At 40.5% G+C, this 24,912-nt stretch overlaps 1 protein-coding gene across 7 annotated transcripts in view; it reads right to left on the reverse strand.

Annotated features, from left to right (window-relative positions):
* The window catches only part of CCDC30 (coiled-coil domain containing 30), a 173,329-nt gene that overhangs the window by 23,383 nt on the left and 125,034 nt on the right, over positions 1–24,912 (reverse strand). For all 7 annotated transcript variants that reach the window (XM_054682065.2, XM_054682059.2, XM_054682052.2 and 4 more), the window contains one exon: positions 19,756–19,868. In XM_054682065.2, the coding sequence (XP_054538040.1) occupies positions 19,756–19,868 (113 nt within the window). The remainder of the gene's footprint in view (positions 1–19,755; positions 19,869–24,912) is intronic.

A 24,912-nucleotide genomic window follows, 5' to 3' on the forward strand; every position in this document is an offset into this window, starting at 1 on the left:
AATAATTAAAAAGAATCAAGAGGAAATTCTGGAGCTGAAAAATGCAATAGGCATACTGCAGAATGCATTAGAGTCATTTAATAGCAGAATTGATCAAGCAGAAGAATTAGTAAACTTGAAGATAGACTATTTGAAAATACACAGGGCCAGGTGTGGTGGCTCACGCCTGTAATCCCAGTACTTGGGGAGGCCAAGGCAGGCAGGTCACCTGAGGTCAGGAGTTCGAGAACAGCCTGGCCAACATGGCAAAACCCTGTCTCTACTAAAAATACAAAAATAGCTAGGTGTGGTGGCACGCACCTATAATTCCAGCTACTCAGGAGGTTGAGGTAGGAGAATTGCTTGAACCTGGGAGGCAGAGGTTGCAGTGAGCTGAGTTCACGCCATTGCACTCCAACCTGGGCAACAGAGCGAGACTCCATCTGAAAAAAAAAAAGAAAAAAAGAAAAAGAAAAATAAATACAAAGGCAGAGGAGACGAAAGACAAAAGGAATAAAAAAGAATGAAGCACACCTACAGGATTTGGAAAATAGCCTCAAAAGGGCAAATCTAGCCAGGAACAGTGGCTCACGCCTGTAATCCCAACACTTTCGGAGGCCAAAGTGGGCAGATCACCTGAGGTCAGGCATTCACAACCAGCCTGGCCAACATGGTGAAACCCCATCTCTACTAAAAATACAAAAATTAGCTGGGTGTAGTGGTACATGCCTGTAATCCCAGCTACTTGGGAGGCTGAGGCAGGAGAATCGCTTGAACCCGGGAGCTAGAGGTTGCAGTTAGCTGAGATTGCGGCACTGCACTCCAGCATGGGCAACAGAGCCAGACTTGATCTCAAAAAAAAAAAAAAAAAAAATAGGGGGACATATCTAAGAGTTATTGGCCTTAAAGAGCGGGTAGGAAAAGACACAGGGGCCCATGCAGCGGCTCACGCCCGTAATCCCAGCACTTTGGGAGGCTGAGGCCGACGGATCACGAGGTCAGGAGTTCAAGACCAGCCGGGCCAATATGGTGAAACCCCATGTCTACTAAAAATACAAAAATTAGCTGGGTGTGGTGGCACACACTTGGGAGGCTGAGGCAGAAGAATTGCTTGAACCCAGGAGGCAGAGGTTGCAGTGAGCCGAGATCGTGCCACTGCACTCCAGCCTGGGTGACAGAGTGAGACTCCGTCTCAAAAAAAAAAGAAAAGAAAAAGAAAAAGAAATAGGAGTAGGAAGTTTATTCAAGGGGATAATAGCAGAGAACTTCCCAAACCTAGAGAAAGATATCAATATCCAAGTACAAGAAGGTTATAGAACAACAAGAAGATTTAACCCAAAGATTACCTCAAGACATTTAATAATCAAGCTTCCAAAGGTCAAAAATAAAAGATACTAAAAGCAGCAAGAGAAAAGAAACAAATTACATATAGTAGAACTCCAATATGTCTGGCAGCAGACTTTTCAGTGGAAACCTTACAGGCCACGAGAGAGCGGCATGACATATTTAAAGTGCTGAAGGAAAAAACTGTTACCCTAGAATAGTATATCCAGTGAAAATATCCTTCAAGCATGAAGGGGAAATAAATACTTTCCCAGACAAACAAAGCTGAGGGATTTCATCAACACTGGTTCTGTCCTACAAGAAAAGCTAAAGGGAGTACTTCAATCAGAAAGCAAAGGACGTTAATGACTAATAAGAAATCTTCTGAAGGTATAAGACTCACTGGTAATAGTAAATACATAGAAAACCACAAAATATAACACTGTAACTGTGGCGTGTAAACTACTCTTAAGTAGAAAGACTGAACAATAAACCAATAAAAAATAATGACTACAACAATTTTCAAGACATAGTACAATAGGATATAAACAGAAACAAGTAAAAGTTTAAAAGCGGAGGGATGAAGTTAGGGTATAGAGTATTAGTTTTCTTTTTCCTTCTTTGTTTGTGCAAACCATATTAAGTTGTAATCACGTTAAAATAATTAGCTATAAGATAGTGTATTAGTTTGCTTTCAAGCTGCTGATAAATACATATCCAAAACTGGGAACAAAAAGAGGTTTAATTGGACTTACAGTTCCACATGGCTGGGGAGGCCTCAGAATCATGGTGGGAGGTGAAAAGCACTTCTTACACGGCAGTGGCAAGAGAAAATGGGGAAGAGGCAAAAGCAGCAACCCCTGATAAACCCATCAGATCTCATGAGACTTAGTCACTATCACGAGAATAGCACAGGAAAGACTGGCCCCCATGATTCAATTACCTCCCCCTGGGTCCCTTGCACAACATGTGGGAATTTTGGGAGACAAAATTCAAGATAAGATTTGGGTGGGGACAAAGCCAAACCATATCATTCTGCCCCGGCCCCTCCAAATCTCATGTCCTCACATTTCAAAACCAATCATGCTTTGCCAACAGTCCCCAAAAGTCTTCATTCATTTCAGCATTAACCCAAAAGTCCACAGTTCAAAGTGTCATCGGAAACAAGGCAAGTCCCTTTTGCCTATGAGCCTGTAAAATCAAAAGCAAGCTAGTTACTTTCTAGATACAATGGGGGTACAGGTATTGGGTAACTACAGCATTCCAAATGGGAGAAATTAGCTAAAACAAAGGGGTTACAGGGCCCAGGCAAGTCTGAAATCCAGTGAGGCAGTCAATTTTAAAGCTCCAAAATGATCTCCTGTGACTCCAGGTCTCACATCCAGGTCACACTGATGCAAAAGGTGGGTTTCCATGGTCTTGTGCAGTTCCATCCCTGTGGCTTTGCAGGGTATAGCCTCCCTCCTGGCTGTTTTCATGGGCTGGCATTGAGTGTCTGTGGCTTTTCCAGGTGCATGGTGCAAACTGCCAGTGGATCTACCATTCTGGGTTCTGGAGGATGGTGGCCCTCTTCTCACAGCTCCACTAGGCAGTGCCCTAGTAGGGACTTTGTGTGGAGGCTCCAACCCCATATTTCCCTTCCACACCGACCTAGCAGAAGTTCCTATCCCTACAGCAAACTTTTGCCTGGGCATCCAGGCATTTCATACATTTTCTGAAATCTAGGTGGAGGTTCCTAAACCTGAATTCTTGACTTCTGTGCACCCACAAACTCAACACCACATGGAAGCTGTCAAAGCTTGAAGCTTCTACCCTCTGAAGCCACAGCCCAAGTGCTAAGTTGGCCCCTTTCAGCCATGGCTGGAGTGGCTGGGACACAGGGCACCAAGTCCCTAGGCTGCACACAGTATGGGGACCCTGGGACCGGCCCACAAAACCACTTTTTCCTCCTGGGCCTCTGTGTCTGTGATGGAAGGGTCTGCTGTGAAGGTCTCTGACATGGCCTGGAGACATTTTCCCACGGTCTTGGGGATTAACATTAGGCTTCTTGCTACTTATGCAAATTTCTGCAGCCAACTTAAATTTCTCAAAAATGGGGTTTTCTTTTCTATTGCATCATCAGTCTGCAAATTTTCTGAATTTTTATGCTCTGTTTTCCTTTTAAAATGAAATGCTTTTAACAGCACCCAAGTCACGTTTTGAATGCTTTGCTGTTTAGAAGTTTCTTCCACCAGATACCCTAAATCATCTCTCTCGAGTTCAAAGTTCCACAAATCTCTAGGGCAGGGGCAAAATGGCGCTAGTCTCTTTGCCAAAACATAACAAGAATCACCCTTGCTCCAGTTCCCAACAAGTTCCTCATCTCCATCTGAGACCATCTCAGCCTGGACCTTATTGTTCATATCACTATCAGCATTTTTTGTCAAAGCCATTCAACAAGTCTCTAGGAGGTTCCAAATTTTCCCACATTTTCCTGTCTTCTTCTGAGCCCTCCAAACTATTCCAACCTCTGCCTGTTACCCACTTCCAAAGTCGCTTCCAAATTTTTGGGTATTTTTTCAGCAATGCCCCAATCTACTGGTACCAATTTACTGTATTAGTTCGTTTTCACACTGCTGATAAAGATATACCTGAAACTGGGAATAAAAAGAGGTTTAATTGGACTTACAGCTCCACATGGCTGGGGAGGCCTCAGAATCATGATGGGAGTGAAAGGGACTTCTTACATGGCAGTGGCAAGAGAAAATGGGGAAGAAGCAAAACCGGCAACCCCTGATAAACCCATCAGATCTCATGAGTCTTATTCACTATCACAAGAATAGCACAGTAAAAGACTGGCCCCCATGATTCAATTACCTCCCCCTGGGTCCCTCCCACAACATGTGGGAATTCTGGGAGATAAAGTTCAAGTTGAGATTTGGCTGCGGACACAGTGAACTCATATCAGATAGTATTTGCAAGCCTTATGGTAACCTCAAACCAAAAAAAATACAACATATATACAAAAAATAAAAAGGAAACTAAATCATATCACAGAGAAAATCACCTTCACTAAAAGAAAGACAGGAAGGAAAGGAAGAAGGAAGAGAAGACTACAAACAACCAGAAAACAAATAAGAAAACATCAGGAGTATTAAGTCCTTACTTATCAATCATAATATTGAATGTAAATGGACTAAACCTTCCAATCAAAAGACATAGACTGGCTGAATGGATTAAAAAGCAAGACCCAATGATCCATTTCCTACAAAAAGGACATGTTACCTATAAAGATACAAATAGACTGGAAACAAAGGGATGCAAAAGGATATCCCATGACAATGGAAACCAAAAAAGAGCAGAAGTAGCTATACTTATATCAGACAAAATAGATTTTGAAACAAAAACTATAAGAAAAGACAAAAAGGTCATTATATAATAATAAAGGGGTCAATTTAGCAAGAGGATATAACAATTGTAAATACATATATACGCCCAACACTGGAGCACCCAGATACATAAAGGGAGTATTATTAGAGCTAATGAGAGAGACAGATCCCAATACAGTAAGAGAGGGAGACTTCAACACCTCACTTTCAGCATTGGACAGATTTTCCAGACAGAAAATCAACAAAGAAACATTGGATATAATCTGCATTATAGACCAAATGGACCTAATAGATATTTACAGAACATTTCATCCAATGGCTGTAGAATACACCTTCTTCTCCTCAGTATATGTATAATTCTCAAAGATAAACCATCAGGTCACAAAACAAGTATTAAAACATTAAAAAAACTGAAATAATATCAAGCATCTTCTCTGACCATATTGGAATAAAACTAGAAATAAATAACAAGAGGAATTTTGGAAACTATACAAATACATGGAAATTAAACAATATGCTCCTGAATGACCAGTGGGCCAATGAAAAAATTAAGAAGGAAATTGAAAAATTTATTGAAACGAATGATAATGGAAACACAACATACCAAAACCTATGGGATACAGCAAAAGCAGTAAGTTTATAGCTGTTAAGTGCCTACATAAAAAAAAAAAAAAAAAAAACTGCAAATAAACAATCTAATGATGCATCTTAAAGAACTAGAGAAACAAGAGCAAATGAAATCCCAAATTAGTAGAAGAAAAGAAATCATAAAGATCAGAGCAGAGATAAATGAAATCGAAATGAAGAAAACAATACAAAAGATCAATGAAACAAAAAGTTTTTTTTTTGAAAAGTTAAAATCAACAAACCTTTAGCAGGCTAAGAAAAAGAGAAGATCCAAATAAATAAAATCAGGGACAAAAAATGAGATACTACAACTAATACCACAGAAATTCAAAGTATCGTTAGTGGCTATTATGAGCAACTAAATTCAGTAAATTGGAAAACCTAGAAGAAATGAACAAACTCCTAAACACATACAACATAACAAAGATTGAACCATGAAAAAAATCTAAAACCTGAACAGACCAATAACAAATAAGGAAATCAAAGCCATAAAAAAAAGTCCCCCAGTAAAGAAAAGGCCAGAACCCAATGGCTTCACTGCTGAATTCTACCAAACACTTAAAGAAATAATACCAATCCTACTCAAACTATTTTGAAAAATAGAGGAGAAGGAAATCTTTCCAAACTCATTCTACAAGGCCAGTGTTATCCTAATACCAAAACCAGACAAAGACACATAAAAAAAGAAAACTGCAGGCCACTATCACTGATAAATATTGACACAAAAATCCTTAACAAAATAATAGCAAACCAGCTGTATGCAGTGGACTCATGTCTGCAATCCCAACACTTTGGAAAGCTGAGGCAGGAGGACAGCTTGACCTCAGGAGTTCAAGCCCAGCTTGGATAACATAGCAAGACTCCATCTCTACAAAAAATTAAAAATTAGTTGGGCATCATGGGGTATGCTTGTGGTCTCAGCTACTCAGGAGGCTGAGGTGGGAGGATTGCTTGGGCCTGGAAGGTGGAGTTTGCAGTAAGCCAAGATCACACCACTGCACTCCAGTCTGGGTGACAGGGTGAGACCCTGTCTCAAAACAAACAAATGAAAAACCTAGCAAATGGAATTCGATAATACATTAAAAAGATCATCATGACCATGTGGGATTTATCCCTGGGATGCAAGGATGGTTCAACATACACAAATCAATCAATGTGATACATTATATCAACAGAATGACAAATGATGTGATACATCATATCAACAGGACAAAAACCATATGATTATTTCAACTGATGCTGGAAAAGCATTTGATAAAATTCAACATCCTTTCATGATAAAAACTCTCAAGAAACTGGGGACAGAAGAAACAATTTTATAAGAAACAAATTTATAAGAAGTCAAATTATTCTTGTTTGCAGATGATATAATTTTATATTTGGAAAAACCTAAAGACTCCACTATAGAAGTACTAGAACTCATAAACAAATTCAGTAAAGTTGCAGAATAGAAAATCAATATACAAAAATCAGTAGCATTTTTATATGCCAACAGGGAACAATCTGAAAAAGAAATTAAAAAGCGATTCCATTTATAATAGCCAGACATAAAATAAAATACCTAGGAATTAGCTTAACCAACAAAGTGAAAGATCTCTATACTGAAAACTATAAAACACTAATGAAAGAAATTGAAGGACACCAAAGAATAGAAAGATATTCCATGTTCTTGGATTGGAAGAATCAATATTGTTAAAATGTCCATATTACCAAAAGCAATCTACAGATTCAATGCAATCCCTACCAAAATACCAATGACATTCTTCACAGAAATAGAAAAAACTATCCTAAAATTTATATGAAACCACAAAGGACCCAGAATAGCCAAAGATATCCTAAGCATAAAGAACAAAACTGGAGAAATCACATTCCATGCCTTCAAATTATACACAGAGCTATGATAACCAAAATGGTATAGTACTGGCATAAAAATAGACACATAGACCAATAGAACAGAATAGAGAACCCAGAAACAAATCCACACACCTACAGTGAACTCATTTTTGACAAAGGTGCCAAGAACATACACCAGGGAAAAGATAGTCTCTTCAATAAATGGTGCTGGGAAAACTGGACGTCCATATGCAGAAGAATAAAACTAGATCCCTATCTCTCACTGTATACAAAAATCAAATCAAAATGGATTAAGGACTTAAATCTAAGACCTCAAAGTTTAAGAGTACTATAAGAAAACACTGGGGAAATTCTCCAGGATATTGGTCTGTGAGAAAATTTCTTGAGTAATACCCCACAAGTGCAGGCAACCAAAGCAAAAATGGACAAATGGAATCACATCAAGTTAAAAAAAATCTTCTGCACAGCAAAGGAAACAATCAACACAGTGAAGTGACAACCCATGGAATAGGGAAAATATTTGCAAAATACCCATCTGACAAGGGTTTAATAACCAGAATATATAAGGAACTCAAACAACTATGTAGGAAAAAATCCAATAATCTGATTTTAAAATGGTCAAAATATTTGAATAGACATTTCTGAAAAGAAAACATACAAATGGCAAACAGGTATATGAAAAGGTGCTCAACATCATTGATTATCAGAGAAATGCAAATCAAAACTACAATGAGAGGTCATCGCACCCCAGTTAAAATGGCTTTTATGCAAAAGACAGGCAATGACAAATGCTGATGAGGATGTGGAGAAAAGGGAACCTTCGTACACTATTAATGGGAATGTAAATTAGTACAACCACTATGGAGAACATCTTGGGGGTCCCTCAAAGAACTAAAAATTGAGGCTGGGCATCGTAGTGGCCCATGCCTGTAATCCTAGCACTTTGGGAGGCCAAGGCGGGCAGATCACTTCAGGAGTTCAAGACCAGCCTGGCTAACATGGCGAAACCCCATCTCTCCTAAAAATACAAAGAAAAAAAAAAGCCAGGTGCGGTGGTGCATAAGTACGCCTGTAATCCCAGCTACTCAGGAGGCTGAAGCAGAAGAATTGCTTGAACCTGGGAGGCAGAGGTTGCAGTGAGAAAGATGGTGCAAGACTGTTTCAAAAACCAAAAACAATAAAACCTAAAAATTGAGCTATCATATATTTGAGCAATCCCGCTGCTGAGTATATATCCAAAAGAAAGGAAATCAGTATATCGAAGAGATATCTGCACTCCCATGTTTGCTGCAGCACTGTTCACAATAGCCAATATTGGCAAGCAACCTAAATGTCCACCAACAGATGATTGGATAAAGAAAATACGGTACTTATACACAATGGAATACTATTCAGCCATAAAAAAGAATGAGATCCTGTCATTTGCAATACATGGATGGAACTGGAGGTCATTATGCTAAGTGAAATAAGCCATGCACAGAAAGACAAACATCACATGTTCTCATTTATTTGTGGGATCTAAAAATCAAAACAATTCAACTCATGGAGAGAGTACAAGATGGTTACCAGAGGCTGGGAAGAGTAGTGGGGGAATTGGGGGAGGTGGGGATGGTTAATGGGTATGACTATAAAAAAAAGTTCTTCAACTATAAAAAATAAAGAATGAATAAGACTATAGCCAATAATTGTACATTTTTTTAGATTGTACATTTAAAAATAACTAAAGAAACAGACCAGTTGCAGTGGCTCACACCTGTAATCCCAGCACTTTGGGAGGCTGAGGCAGGAGAATCGCTTGAGTACACAGGTTTGAGACCAGCCTGGGCAACATAGTAAGACCTTGACTCTACAAACATAAACAAAATTAGGCCGGGCACGGTGGCTCAAGCCTGCAATCCCAGCACTTTGGGAGGCCGAGGCGGGCGGATCACAAGATCAGGAGATCGCGACCATCCTGGCTAACACAGTGAAACCCCGTCTCTATTAAAAATACAAAAAATTAGCCTGCGTGGTGGCAGGTGCCTGTAGTCCTAGCTACTCTGGAGGCTGAGGCAGGAGAATGGCGTGAACCCGGGAGGCAGAGCTTGCAGTGAGCAGAGATCACACCACTGCACTCCAGCCTAGGCCACAGAGCGAGAGTCCATCTCAAAAATAAATAAATAAATAAATAAATTAAATAAAATAAACAAAATTAGCCAGGTGTGGTGGCACATGCCTGCAGTCCCAGCTACTGTGGAGGCTGAAGTGGAAGGATCACTTGAGCCCAGGAGGTCAAGGCTGCAGTGAGCTGAGATTGCGCCACTGCACTCCCAGCCTGGGCAACAAAGCAAGACCCTGAAAAAAAAAAAAGAAAAAAGAAAAGAAAAGAGAAAAACCAAAAAAGTATAATCATATTTTTTGTAATGCAAATGCTTGAGGGGATGAGTACCCCATTCTGCACGATGTGATTATTACTCATTGCATGCCTGTATCAAAACATCTCATGTACTGCATAAATACACACACCTACTATGTACCTATAAAAATTAAAAATAAAAATTTTGTTTAAAAATCCACTTGTAACTTCTGCTAATCAGATTGTATATTCAGGGCAACTTGAATCTATGCTCTGGGTTGTAATCCCTAAGCCTGGATCAAATAAATTCTCTACTTACATTAATTTTGCCTCAGCTTCTTCCCTTTAGGTTGACAATGGCTACCTCATGAAACTTTCAAAAAAGCCCGAAAGGACTGGGTTTGGGGGACTTCCAAATAGCTGAACACAGGTTCCTGGAGGGTGGTGCACCCAGAGAGGGTATAGAAACTCCAGGCCCCTTCATGGGAAGGGATGATGTGCTCTGTTCATCTCTTCCACCTGGCTGTTCATCTGTATCATTTGTAATATCCTTTGTAATAGATGGGTAACATAAGTAAGTCTTTTCTTGAGATCTGTGAGCTGTGTGCCTTTTTCCTTAGCTGATTTTAATCTGTATCCTTTCACTGTAATAAACCATAACCATAGCTGTTTTTCTGAGTTTTGCACTTCATTCTAGGGAGTCATCAAACCTGAGGGGAGTCTTGGAGATTCCTGACAGACAAGTTACTTTTTTTTTTTTTTTGCCCCTCATATTGTCCCACATACTTTGAGTAACTGTTCTCTGCCTGATTTATTTGAGATCTTGAGCCAGCGAGGTCTGTAGGTATTTCCCCACACTCTTGTTTGAACTTCCCTGCAGGCAGCTCTTCCTCAAATATTGTATAGTTCAAGGTTACTGGTATTTTCTAGTTTTATAAAAGCTTGTTTTTTTACATTTCATTTTAGGTTTGGGGGCACATGTGAAGGTTTATTACACAGGTCAAAACGTGCCACAGGAGTTTATTGCACATATTATTTCATCACCCGGATATTGAGCACATTACCCAATAGTTCTTTTCTACTCCTCTCTCTCTTCCCCTACTCCTCAGGTAGACCTCAGCATCTGTTGTTTCCTTCTTTGTGTTCATAGGTTTTTATCATTTAGCTCCTGAGAAGTTATTTAAAAGAAGTTATTCTAAAGAGAAGAATCTGACCCCAGAGCCTATGATCTTCCCATCATACCCTACTGCTATAATACTAACAAAAGTAGGCAAACAGATATCCCTGATTTCTCCTGATGAGATATACTTCATTTTGTACAACCAGAAGGGATTGGAAGAACAAAGCAGACTTATCTAGATGCTAATTTTAGTTAAACTGGTATGGAAGAACTACTCCAAGGGAGTCCTATATCCTTGTAAGTTGAAGGAAATGAAAATATTTCACTCCAAAGTATATTTCCTTGATATATTTCAGGATACCTATTCAGAATGGCTGGAAATACAAGAACAGTTGAAAAGTTGTCTTTCATGGGAGCGGGTGGATGGGGGGCGGGGATTTGCATCTATAGAGAATACATTCAGCCAGGCTTTCTCTGAGGGCCTTCCTTCCCTTGTCAGATCTAGGAAAGATTCACTGAGAGTCTGAAACCTTTAAAGGCGTGAAAGCGATATTGACTATCTATTCTCTCTGAGGGCTGCTATAATACCTGTGAGGTTTCATCTATATAACAAGACCACCTTTGCTAGGGAGGCCTCCTCTTCTCCCCTTCCCTTAACCTGTTTTGCCATGATCTAAGCCCCCATTCTTTCTGTAATCTCAAGATGGTGTATAAGCTTCTATACCTCATTGGAGACTGGGGTAATCTTTCTGTGGTTCTCCCACACACATTAATAGATTTGCATACTATTTCTCCTATTTATCTGCCTTTTGTCAGTTGATTTTTCAGTGAACCTTCAGAGGGTAAAGGAGAAGTTTTCCCTTGGCCCCTGCTAAGTTATGTCTTACCCTTAAATGCGTTTTTGCAGGACTCCTCCATTTTCCAAAATAGTACTCCTCTTTCTCCTATTTGTTAAGTGTACATAAAAGAATCATTTTGCATGTTTTTCCCTGAAGAGATTAATTTAGCCAGATACCAAACTGAACAGTTTGGCTTCCTGTGGACCAGAGGCATGTATACAAAGCTAGATATAGCTTGCTTGTCAGTGCATGCCGGAGTGATTGACTGCTGGGGTTGTACCCAATCCAACTTCTCCTTCTTCTACATTATATACCCCGATTTTTTTTTGCTGGGCACTGGTTTACTCAGCATAGGAACTACATTTTCTGGCTTTCCTTGCAGTTATATGAGGCCATGTAAGTTCTGGCCAACAGAATACTACTCAGCATAGGATGAGTTATTGCAGTTAAATGAGGCCATGTAAGTAAGTTCTGGCCAACAGAATATGAATGGAAGTAGTGTGCCTTAAAGGAAAATGGAATGCCCTTGCCTTCCCGTCTTTCTTTCTTACTGCCTGATATGTGGATATGGTAGTGAATTATTTTGAACTATGTGGATAAGGGAAACATGTTAAAGATGGTGAAGCAAAAACAAGATAGAGGGAGCCTAGGCTTTTGATCCATTGAGCCACCATCAGCACCCACTACATAATATAGGCATGTACTTTTGCAGACTGTGTTGTTCACAATTACCACAGCTGTGACTTAGGTTCTTTATAAGGAGGTATTCTTTACAAAAAGGTACACTTCATAACTGTTCTCATTCTCCTTTCTGCTAGGAACATTTGGTAAAAGATATCACTGGTTTTCAGCCAGGCATGATGGCTCACGCTTGTAATCCCAGCACTTTGGGAGGCCGAAGCAGGTGGATCACCTGAGGTCGGGAGTTCCAGACCAGCCTGACCAACATGGAGAAACCCCGTCTCTATTAAAAATACAAAATTAGCTGGGCGTGGTGGCACATGCCTGTAATCCCAGCTACTCGGGAGGCTGAGGCAGAAGAATTGCTTGAACCTGGGAGGCGGAGGTTGCGGTGAGCTGAGATGGCACCACTGCACTCCAGCCTGGGCAACAAGAGCAAAACTCCATCTCAAAAAAAAAAAAAAAAAAAAAAAAAAAGATATCACTGGTTTTCAACATCCTCCAGTCTATAGCTTCAGAGATGTAAGATCCAGCGGTATACCTGTCATCCTCTGGGCTTCCCAGCTGTTCACAGTTGCTCTGATGTTTTGACATCGTTTATAATACAACATGTACTTCTGAAACTGTTTTTGCAAAAATTATGACTGAAGAAATTATAATAGTGAAAGAGATCTGACCTAACTAACTCCATCTTACTTCTAACCTCCAAGCTGTTCTTGTTCGTTCCTAGGTGTAGGCCCAACTAACTTTGGGAGAAACTTAGTTTATAGTTTAACTTCAAAACAAACTTGATAACAGCCCTTTCTCAAAACAAACCCCCTTCTTGCCTGGGGACTAGACTGCCTTTGCAGGACTAACAAATGAGCCACAAGATTAGAAATTATGGTTTAGGAGTCACTGTTGTAAACCTGAGATCAGTGCGTGAGATATTTTGCAGACCCTGTGTTGAGGTGCACCAGCTGATGACACCTAGATGGATAAACTGGCTCATGTGGTCTTGTGGCCCCCACCCAGGAACTGACTCAGTGCAAGAGGACAGCTTCAACTTTCTGTGATTTAGTCTTCGACCTGATCAATCAACACTCCCCACTTTCTAACCCCCTACCCACCAAATTTTCCTTAAAAACCCCTATCATCAAATTTTTGGGGAGACTGATTTGAGTAATAAAACTCTCGTCTCCCATACAGCTGACTCTGCATGAATTAATCTTTTTCTGTCTTGCAATTCCCCTGTCTTGATAAATCAGCTCTGTCTAGGCAGTGGACAAGTAGAACCCATTGGGTGTTACACTTCTGGAATTTCTTTCACCTATCCTATACTGGAATATTAAAACCCAAGTCTCTAACTTCTCATGCCAGACAGCTGCTCTCTTATTCTGCCATTTGGGTAATTTAAAAAATTAATTTATTCCTTAAAAAATTTTTTTTTGGTAGAGACGAGATCTCACTTCGTTCCCTAGGCTGGTTTTGAACTCCTGGGTTCAAGTGATCCTCCTGCCTTGGCCTCTGAAAGTGCTGGGATTACAGGTGTGAGCCACCATGCCAGACCAATTTATTATTTAAAAGAATTAATTACAGAAAGTTTGGGGAAATCCCCAACTCCCAGTATGACCAGTACTATGATATTGTATTTCCTTCTAATTCCTTTTATAAGCATCTTTTGTTTAAACATTGTCTGCATCAAAATGTTTATCATATGCTCTTTTCACTTATTACAGTATAAGCATTTTCCCACATTGTTATCTAATATTCACAGCCATCATCCTTTACAGCTGTATTATGTCCTATTAAGTGACTGTATTATACTTTACCTAATTAGTCTCCTATTATTTGATATTTAGGATACTCTCCGTAATGTTACACACGGTTTGGAAAGCATGTTGATGCAGTACAGCTGGTGAGAACTTAGAGATTCCCTTGTCATTGCTGGCTATTTGTTGCTACTATTGGTTCGGTCTGAAGTCCTGTTGGCTACCTTGCCTGAAGAACATGTAGATTTTCTATGCTTATTTTTGGCTTTGTTAACTATTAATGTTAGGAGGTGACACAATATTTATGTTCTAAAATTTAGGAACAACTTTTAGCTTGTGTTTAAGTAAAACCAGGTTGTCTATACTTTGATTTGAAAAAAGCAAGGGAATTGTTCCTCTGGAAAAGTGGTAGAGAAAACGTAAAAAATAACCATTGCCTGTGAAAGTCAGGACTGGGATCAGGGAAATGAAAACAAAAATAAAGGTAGAGTTTCAATTAATTCCTTCCATTTTCTTTCCTAAATATAGTTTTCAACCTCGGATGCACATTAGAATCACACAAGGATGCTTTTAGAAAAGTATTGATCCACAGACCCTATGCCCACAGGTTTTTATTTTATTCTTCTATGTTGGAGCCCAGGCATGTGCAGCGGGGTCAGAATCCACCACCCTAAAAGGCTGTGTACAAATAATGTGGAAAAACATTCAGCATCACTAGCCATCAAAGAAATTCAAAATAGGCCAGGCACAGTGGCTCATGCCTGTAATCCCAGCACTTTGGGAGGCCAAGGCGAGTGGATCGTCTGAGGTCAGGAGTTCGAGACCAGCTTGGCCAATATGGCGAAACCCTGTCTCTACTAAAAATAAAAAAATTAGCTGGGTGTGGTGGCACGCACCTGTAGTCCCAGCTACTCAGGAGGCTGAGGCAGGAGAATCGCTTGAACCCAGAAGGCGGAGGTTGCAGTGAGCAGAGATTGTGCCACTGCACTCCAGCCTAGGTGACAGAGCGAGACTCCATCTCAAAAAACAAAAACAAAAAAACAAAAAACAAGTTCAAAATAAAATCACAAGTAATTTCTGTCTATAAGTGCACTTAAAAATAATAGAATATGTTGAACAAAAGAAGTCAGACACAAAAGAGTATGAAGCTGCCCCAACAAGGTTGACAGGAAGTACATGCTGGGTTCTGGACAGCAATATAATTATAATAAAGCATTAATCAGGCTTCACTTTGGTCCACTTCCTTGTTGCTAAAAGTCACACAGCATTAGATACTGATCATTTGCATCCCCATTGTTCCTACAGACAGGACCTCTAACATTTAGAATCGTAGGGTTTTTTTAAAGAATTGCTTGGCCGGGCGCGGTGGCTCACACCTTTAATCCCAGCAGGGATTACAGGAGGCTGAGGCAGGTGGATCATTTGAGGTCAGGAGCTCAAGACTAGCCTAGCCAACATGGTGAAACCCCATCTCTATTAAAAATATAAAAATTAGCCGGGCAGTAGTGGCGTGCGCCTGTAATCCCAGCTACTCGGGAGGCTGAGGCAGGAGAATCGCTTGAGCCTGGGAGGTGGAGGTTGCGGTGAGCCAAGATCGGGCCACTGCACTCCAGAGTCTGGGCAAGAGAGTGAGATCCTGTCTCAAAAAACAAACAAACAAACCAAAGGAGTTGCTTAAGATGTTTTTCAGACACAAATTCCAGCAACCAGTTTGAAAACCCCCAGAGAGGAACAGAATCAGCATGAGAATATAGCTACTTCATCTCCCTGTCCTATGACTTCACCCTGGACTCTTTGACCTATCAACCATCTTCACATTTTGGCCCAATCCAAAATCCTTAAAAACTCTAAACCTAAGTTCCTCAAGGAGATGGATTTGAGGTTTCCTCCCATCTCCTCATTTGATGACTGTACGATTAAACCTCTTTCTCTGCTGCAACCCAATGGCTTGGTGTATTGACTTGCTGTGTGTATTGGGCAACAAACCTATTATGGTTACAATTACATGTAGTATAATTCCATTTAGAAGAAATTCTAGGACAGGCAGAAATCAGAACAGTGGCTACTTGGAGGGAGATGGGAGAAGCAGTAGGTGCAGATCAACTGCAAACAGGTCATAGAGGACTTTTAAAGGACAGTAGAAATATTCTGTATCTTTTTTTTTTTTTCGAGATGGAGTCTTACTCTGTCATTCAGGCTAAGGTGCAGTGGCATGATCTTGGCTCACCGCAATATCTGCCTCCTGGGCTCAAGTGGTCCTCTTGCCTCAGCCTCCCGAGTAGCTGGGGCCACAGATGTGCACCACCATGCCTAGCTAATTTTTGTATTTTTGGTAGAGACAGGGTTTCACCATGTTGCCTGGCCTGGTCTTGAACTCCTGAGCTCACATAATTTGCCTGCCTCAGCCTCCCAAAGTGCTGGGATTACAGGCATAAGCCACTGCACCTGGCCCTGTTCTGTATCTTCAATGGGGTGGTGGTAATATGGGCACAAACATTTGTCAAAACTTATCCAATTGTACATTTAAAAATCTTTGCATTTATTATATGCAAATTATATCTCAATTAAAGAATATTGGCCAGGTGCGGTGGCTCACGCCTGTAATCCCAGCACTTTGGGAGGCCGAGGCGGGTGGATCACGGGGTCAGGAGATCGAGACCATCCTGGCTAACACGGTGAAACCCTGTCTGTAATAAAAATACAAAAAATTAGCCAGGCGTGGTGGCGGGCGCCTGTAGTCCCAGCTACTCGGGAGGCTGAGGCAGGAGAATGGCGTGAACCCAGGAGGTGGAGCTTGCAGTGAGCCGAGATCGGGCCACTGCACTCTATCCTGGGCGGCAGAGCGAGACTCCATCTCAAAAAAAAAAAAAAAGAATATTGGGGAAAATTTCATCAGAACCTCTCTCCCCCATCAATAGAAGTACTCAATGCTAACGAGGATGTGGTAAAATTGCTACTCTTACATAATGAAGGCAGAAAAATTTGGTAGTGTCAGAGGCATTTGAACCAGAGCAACTCCATGTTGAATAACGGCTGGGTAAAATGAGAATGAGACCTGCTGGGCTGCATTCCCATGAGTTAGGCATTCTTAATCACAGGATGAGATAGGAAGTCGGCACAAGATACAGGTCACAAAGATCCCTGTGATAAAACAGAATACAGTAAAGAAGCCCGCCAAAACCAGCCAAAACCAATATGGCAATGAAAGTGACCTCTGGTCGTCCTCACTCCCCATTATATGCTAATTATAATGTATTAGCATGATAAAAGACACTTCCATCAGCGCCGTGACAGTTTACTAATGCCATGGCAACATCTGGAAATTACCCTATATAGACTAAAAAAAAGAGGAACCCTCAGTTCTGGAAAAATTCCTGTCCCCTTCCCAGAAAGCACATGAATAGGCCGGGCGCGGTGGCTCACGCCTGTAATCCCAGCACTTTGGGAGGCCGAGGCGGGTGGATCACGTCAGAAGATCGAGACCATCCTGGCTAACACGGTGAAACCCCGTCTCTACTAAAAATACAAAAAAAAAAATAAGCCGGGCATGGCAGTGGGCGCCTGTGGTCCCAGCTACTCTGGAGGCTGAGCCAGGAGAATGGCGTGAACCTGGGAGGCGGAGCTTGCAGTGACCCGAGATCGTGCCACTGCACTCCAGCCTGGGCGACAGAGCGAGTTTCCGCCTCAAAAAACTAAAATAAAATAAAATAAAGCACGTGAATAATCCACCCCATATTTACAATCAAGAAATAACCATAAAAATAGCCAACCAGCAGCCCTCGGGGCAGCCTCTGTCTATAGAGCAGACATTCTTTTATTTCTTTACTCCCTTAGTAAGTTTGCTTTTACTTTACTTTTTAGATTTGCCCCGAATTCTTTCTTGCATGATTTCCAAGAACCCTCTGTTGGGGTCTGGGTTCAGGACCCCTTTCTGGTAATAGTAGGATACTTTGGAATGTTTGTCAATACATTTTAAGATCTATAGTTCTATAAAAATAAATTTAAAAATGAAAAATATAATACTAAAATGATTTTTTTCAGCAGTGTTTTGAATAAAAATATTCAACCATCAGACCAGTGAGTAATTCTTAACCAAATTAGGATTATGTTGTGAGAGTTAATTCCAGCAGGTCTAGGATTAACCTAAACTGTTTTGCTAAAGTGCCTGTTTGGCACTGACTGTTGGTCAAGCATATGACAGAGGGAAATATAACGATTAAAATAGTGTGGCTTCATAACCTCAGGTCCAAGTAGTTTCATGGCAGTTTGTACCAGTTTATCAGCATTGTTTATTGATAACAGTGATAATGATGATTTGCACCTGGTCTCATTGAGACCCCCAAGAAGTCTCTGCTCTTGAAACAGGTTACATGGCAGGAATATGCTTATGTGAACAACAGAATATAAAAAGTATTTAATAAAATCTCAGCTGAGACTTGGTTTTGGGCTCCCTGGTTGTGAGGTGGTCAATGCACACATGAGTGGTTCCTGATCTGAGGGAGGAAGTGCATCCAGCCACGACCCTTACAGAGTGAACAACATTGCAGCTGCTGCCTGACTTCTCTGGCCCCCTTGCTGTGAAACACACATGGGCTCTAATGCATATTCTTCCTCTAATGCTGTTTCTATATGATATCCTATTCCTGAAATAAGGTATACATTTGTTAGCACTGTAATTGTAGGTTCTGTTAGTCTGTTAGCAGTTGTACCCTGTTTAACTGCTGCTGTTAGTGCAAGGGCATATCAACTTCATGAAATATTAAGTTTTATGGAAATAGCAAATTTGAAGACTATAGCAACAAAGCACAATACTTATATGATATTAAGAGAAAGACAGTATAAAACTTTTATGAAAGCTATAATAAAACCATAAAATTATGTTTATTGACAAGACACTAGGAGTGAACTTGGGAGAATGTCTGCATAAGTTTTGTTTCATTCAAAAATTTTACACTGAGAGGTGTGCCATAAATAATTACGAAAAAAAAATTGCACTGGGCACAGTGGCTTATGCCTGCCTATAATCCCAGCATTTTGGGAGGCCAAGGAAGGAAGATCACTTGAGGCAACATAGTGAGACCCCTGTCCCTATAAAAAAAATTAAAAAGTGAGCTGGGTGAGCCTGCACATGACTGCAGTCCCATCTACTCAGGAGACTGAGGTGGGAGGATCACTTGAGCCCAGGAGGTTGAGGCTGCAGTGAGTTGTGATCGTGACACTCCACTCCAGCCTGGGTGACAGAGTGAGATCCTATCTGAAAAAAGAATTTTTTTTTTGCAATGTTGTTTCATTATATGTAAAATGAAAAAAAAATTAACTGCCTAAAAACCAAATGTCATTTTACCTTTGGACAATGGTATTTGCCTGATATACATATATGTATATATGTATGTATGTATGTATGTATGTATGTATAGAAAGAGAGAGTATATAAGTATCATATATGTAATAGATATATCATTATATATAACATCTATATAATATACATATTAGTAATATTCTGTGTCAGTTCTCTAAAATAAAAAATAAAAAAGCTCTTTAAATGAGGAGAGGGTGGTTCAGGCTGAGGAAAGTATGTGAGGTGAAAAAAAGTGTGAAGGCAAGTGAGAAGGGTGTATTTGGGGAAAAACAAGTTCAATACCATCAAAGCTCAATGAATGGTAATTCCCTTCTCCTTCCCTCTCTTGAGAAGAAATTAGGCCCCATATCTCCCTAGGAAAAGCCCTGTGGATAGCACTTTTGGAAACACAGGAATTTTATGATGGCCCTCTTGAAAGGTTGCTTCAGTGAGCAGCCCACCATTTAGCCCTGGAGCCTGCTCAGCAAGAAATAACTACTCTACATAGTTTTCTTCCAAAGAGAACTTGTCTTTGTTTACCTCACATGGACATTAAGCAGCTTCAATAATCGCAAATATTCTTCACGTAGAGCTTCCTTCTCTTGCTGTAGCTTAGATAGCTTCTCTGACAATTCCTGGTTGCTTTTGACATGCTGAAAAACATTGAAAAATAATGAGAACTCTGACCTCACAAAGGTATGATGTTGAAGAAATGCAAAGTCTTTCTGGTAAAACAAAAAAAAAAAGCTTATAGTCACTCCTGCTTCTGAGATCATAGTAGCTTCACGGGATTCCTGTACTTCCAGATTTTCTGAAAGTCAGCAACTATTTCCCCTTGCCTTTTGCTTTCCCAGCCTTCCCAATAATTTTGTAAGCATCTAATTCCCTTTATTAAAAATCTTCCAAGGCCGAGTGTGATGGCTCACACCCATAATCCCAGGACTTTGGGAGGCTGAGGCAGGCATATCGCTTGAGCTCAGGAGTTTGAGACCAGGCTGGGCAATATGGTAAAACCCCATATCTACAAAAAAATACAAAAATTTGCCAGGTGTGGTGGTGTGTGCCTATAGTCCCAGCTACTTGGGAGGCTGAAGTAGGAGAATGGCTTGAGCCTAGGAGGCAGAGGTTGCAGTGAGCTGAGATCATGCCACCATACTCCAGCCTGGGTGATAGAGCCAGACCCTGTCTCAAAACAAAACAAAACAAAACAAAACAAAAAAACAAAAAATCTCCCAGCTTAAAGTATATAAAGTGAAAGCTGTTCTCTTCAATTAATATTTGGTTCTAGAAGTGACTGCAGTGATGAGAAACTCAAAATTAGGAATTTGGGATTGGTTATCTGACTTGGCTAGCTTTGAAGGTGATATAGTCTTGTCACTAGTTCTAGCAATCTATGGCAAAAGAATTGATTATCACTTATAGTTGCTGGTAATGAAGTACTTTGGAAGATCACATGAGTAGTATAAAAAATGTTATAATGGAATTGAGGACTACAAGGATTGTGAGGTGGGCTAGCCACATCTGATCATGTTACTGAGCTTAGAAGAAAATGTCCCACTTGGGGATTTAATTACCAGAACAAGGCATTGTCTGAGAACCACAGACCTTCTATGAGTGTCCTAAAATAATTTCTCTCTTGTAGTCAGAAGACCGATATATCCAAAAACCAAATCCCAAATATCAAGTAGACTGCAGAATTACAGCACTAATTGATTTCACAGGCTTGCTAGGTCTCTTATGTGAGAAACAGGCTTTGGGAATGCATGGAAACCTGAGAATTACAGTGCCTCTCTTGCCATCACAAGCACTCCCTCCACTCCTGTCTAAGGAGATTAAGTTTGAAGATTCTGTATTGATTTCACCCAAGGCACTTACCTTGTAAGGGGATGCCTATAGTCCTCGAGGCCCACCTCTATACCACCACCACTTCTCATTGTCTCCAATCCTGTAACTACAGTTGGATCCCAGCACACCATGGTGAGTTGGGGTTAAGTGTAGGGACTGACTTTGGGACTGCCATATTGAAAGAATGGCAAGATTTTGCCAACTTAAATTGGCAAAAACTCTAGGACTATATGCAGGCATGTATCTGTAGGGAGTTACACTAATCAGTGCCCCTAACCCCTGAACAACATGAGAGTTAGGGGCACTGACCCCCGACACAGTTGAAAATCTGCATTATGATTTTTTTGACTCCCCACCAAATTACTAATAGCCTACTGTTAACTAGAGGCCTTATCAACAACATAAGCAGTTAACACATATTTTGTATGTGTATCATGTATTGTACTCTTGCAATAAAGTAAGCTAGAGAAAATAAAATTTTATTAAGAAAACCATAAGGTAGAGAAAATATATTTACTATTCATTAAGTAGAAGTGGATCATCACAAAATTTTTCATCCTCATTGTCTTCATGTTGAGTAGGTTGAGGAAGAGGAGAAGAGGAGAAATTGGTCTTGTTATCTCAGGGGTGGCAGAGCTGGAAGAGGTGGAGAAGGTGGAAGGGAAGGCAGGAGAGGCAGGCACACTCAGTACAACTTTACAGAAATACACTGTAATTTGACTTTTTTGCTTTTTCATTTCCCTAAAAATATTTCTATACGGTACCAATCCTTCTTTCATTGTTTGTGTTAGTTTCAGTGCCTGTATCATATAGAAATGTCCATATTGTAAAATTTGTCAAAAGCAGTCTTGAATATTTGGAATCCTTCTGCCAGATTGTCTAAGGTCAATTTGTTTTCTAGTACTGTTTTTTCTGTTTTCTTCCTCATCATGTGGCACTGGTTTGAAAGTGCTAATCTCCATCAAGTTGTCTTATGGTAATTCCTCCTCTGGATGTGGTGTCTATTTGCTCTTGAATTTCTCCAAGATTCATATCTTTTTTTTTTTTTTTTTTTGAGACGAAGAGACGGAGTCGCGCTCTGTCTGTCGCCCAGGCTGGAGGGACAGAGTCGCGCTGTCTGTCGCCCAGGCTGGAGGGCAGTGGCGCGATCTCGGCTCACGGCAAGCTCCGCCTCCCGGGTTCACGCCATTCTCCCGCCTCAGCCTCCCGAGTAGCTGGGACTACCCAGGCGCCTACCACCACGCCTGGCTAATTTTTTTTTTTGTATTTTTACTAGAGACGGGTTTCACCGTGTTAGCCAGGGTGGTCTCGATCTCCTGACCTCGTGATCCGCCCGCCTCGGCCTCCCAAAGTGCTGGGATCACAGGCGTGAGACACCGCGCCCGGCCAGACTTGATGGCTTTCACAGCTTTTTCTATAACAATGATGGCATGTCCGTGCCTGTCACTTGCCACATAAATAAACTAAAAATGACAAAAATCAAAACAAACCAAAACAATGATGGCATCTTCAATAGTGCAATCCTTCCAGACTTCTCTATCGGGGTTCTCTTCCATAGTTGACAATCCTTTCCATAGAGTACCGTGTGTGATGAGCCTTAAAGGGCCTTATGACCCCTGATATAGAGGCTGAATTACAGACATGGTGTTTGGGGCTGAATTACAGACATGGTAATGAGCCTTAAAGGGCCGTATGACCCCTGGTCTAGAGGCTGAATTACAGACATGGTGTTTGGGGGCAAGTAGACCACTTCAACATCTTTGGTGTTGAACTCATGTGGTTCTGGGTGGCCAGGGGCATTTGTCCAACATCAAAAGAACCTTAAAAGGCAGTCCCTTGTTACCAAGGTACTTCTTTACTTCAGGCAGAAAGCATAGATGGAATCAATCTAGAAAAAGAGTTCCTGTTGTGCAGACCTTCTTTTTATACAACGAAATGACTGACAGCTGGTGTTTACCTTTTCCCTTCAAGGCTTGGGGATTAGAAGCTTCATAGATATCCCTTTCTGCTTTAAATCTGTGTTCACTGATTTTCCTTACTAATACATGTCCTTTGTGATTTTTTTTTTTTCCCAGAATAGGGCACTTTCACCCGCATTCAAAAACTGTTCAGCAGATATCCTATTTCCTCAATGATTTTCTTCCTTCCTTTCTTTTTTTTTTTTTTTTATAGAGACAAGTTCTTGCTATGTTGCCCAGGCTGATCTCGAACTCCTGGCCTCAAGTGATCCTCCTGCCTCAGCCTTCCAAAATGTTGGGATTACAGGAGTGAGCCACTGTGCCTGGTCACAATTATCTTCTTAATGGCATCTGGGAACTCACCTGCTGTCTCTCAGTCAGCAGAAACTGCATCTCCTGTTTTCTTGACATTTTTAAAGCTAAACCTCTTCCTAAAATTAACAAACCATCTTTTGCTGGCATTATTATTTTTTAGAGATTGGGTCTTTCTCTGTTGCCCAGGCCAGAGTACAAAGGTGCAATCATAACTCACTATAGCCTCAAACTCCTGGTCTCAAGTGATCTTTCCACCTCGGCTTCCCTAGTAGCTGCTACTTTGCTAGCTTTAAGTTCTCCAACTTTAAATTCTTCACTTTCCTTTTGGTTTAAATTGTCATATAATGACTTCTCTTTTTCTTGAGTCATATTGGAATCTATAGATATGCCGTTCTTATAGTAATCCTGCACCAACATAAAAGCTGCATTTTCAATATGGATAAAAAGGTATTTCACAAAAAGTGCATGGTTTTTACGCCTGCTAGCACAGCTGCAGCAACAGCTTCATGAATTTGCTTTTCTTTTTTTATAACGGTCCTCATGTTGGATTCATTTATCTTGAAATGTTGAGAAACCACAGTTGCAGACCTCATCTATGGTACCTATGAAGCAATTCAGCTTTTTATTGTAATGTCATAATTTTTCTTTGTTTCTTGGCAGCATTTCCGACATCACTAGTGGCTACTTTGTATGAGTCCCATGCTGTAATTTAAGGTTTATGGTATTGCACTAAACACAGTGAAAAATACTTGAGACCCACGAGAGATTTCTTTTTAATTCAACACAAAATTTACTGGCCAGAGGAACCTGCTCATGCAAAGAAGATTGGTGTCACATGGCATTTTAAGAGGATACTTGCAACATGTGAACTCACTGCAGGCCGAGGCGGGTGGATCACTTGAGGTCAGGAGTTCAAGACCAGCCTGGCCAACATGGTGAAACCTCACCTCTACTAAAAATACAAAAATTAGCCAGGTGTGGTAGCAGATGCCTGTAATCACAGCTACTAGGGAGTCTGAAATGGGAGAATCATTTGAACCCGGGAAGCAGAGGTTGCAGTGAGCTGAGAGCACACCACTGCACTCCAGCTCGGCAACAGAGTGAGAATCTGTCTCAAAACAAATAAATAAATAAACTTACTGCAATACCAAAAGGCAGTGGCTATGAAATTATTACAGCAGTACAGTGTGTACTATAGTTAATTTTATGCAGTTATGATTTAATACTGCATCTTTACATTTGTTTACCTTTCTCTCAACTGCAAATGATGCTATGTATGGTCTGTAAGTGTTTGTGTGTGTGTTTTCATAAATGTTAACTTTATAATAGAGTTATGTATACTTTATGGAGTAAAGATAAAATAGTATCTACATATACGCTTTCACAACGTGCCTAACTTTTTCAATGTTTCTAAGCTATGTGGCTCATCTGCAAGTTTTTTCAAATTCTGGCAAATCTCCAGAAAATTTTCCAAAAGAATCTGCATACAAGTGGACCAACACAGTTCAAACCCATGTTGTTCACAGTCAAGTGTAATGTTAAATAGGCTGAATTTATTAATATGAATACACTTATTGGA

The sequence above is a fragment of the Pan troglodytes genome, chromosome 1, assembly GCF_028858775.2.
Source record: "Pan troglodytes isolate AG18354 chromosome 1, NHGRI_mPanTro3-v2.0_pri, whole genome shotgun sequence".
NCBI lineage: Eukaryota > Metazoa > Chordata > Mammalia > Primates > Hominidae > Pan > Pan troglodytes.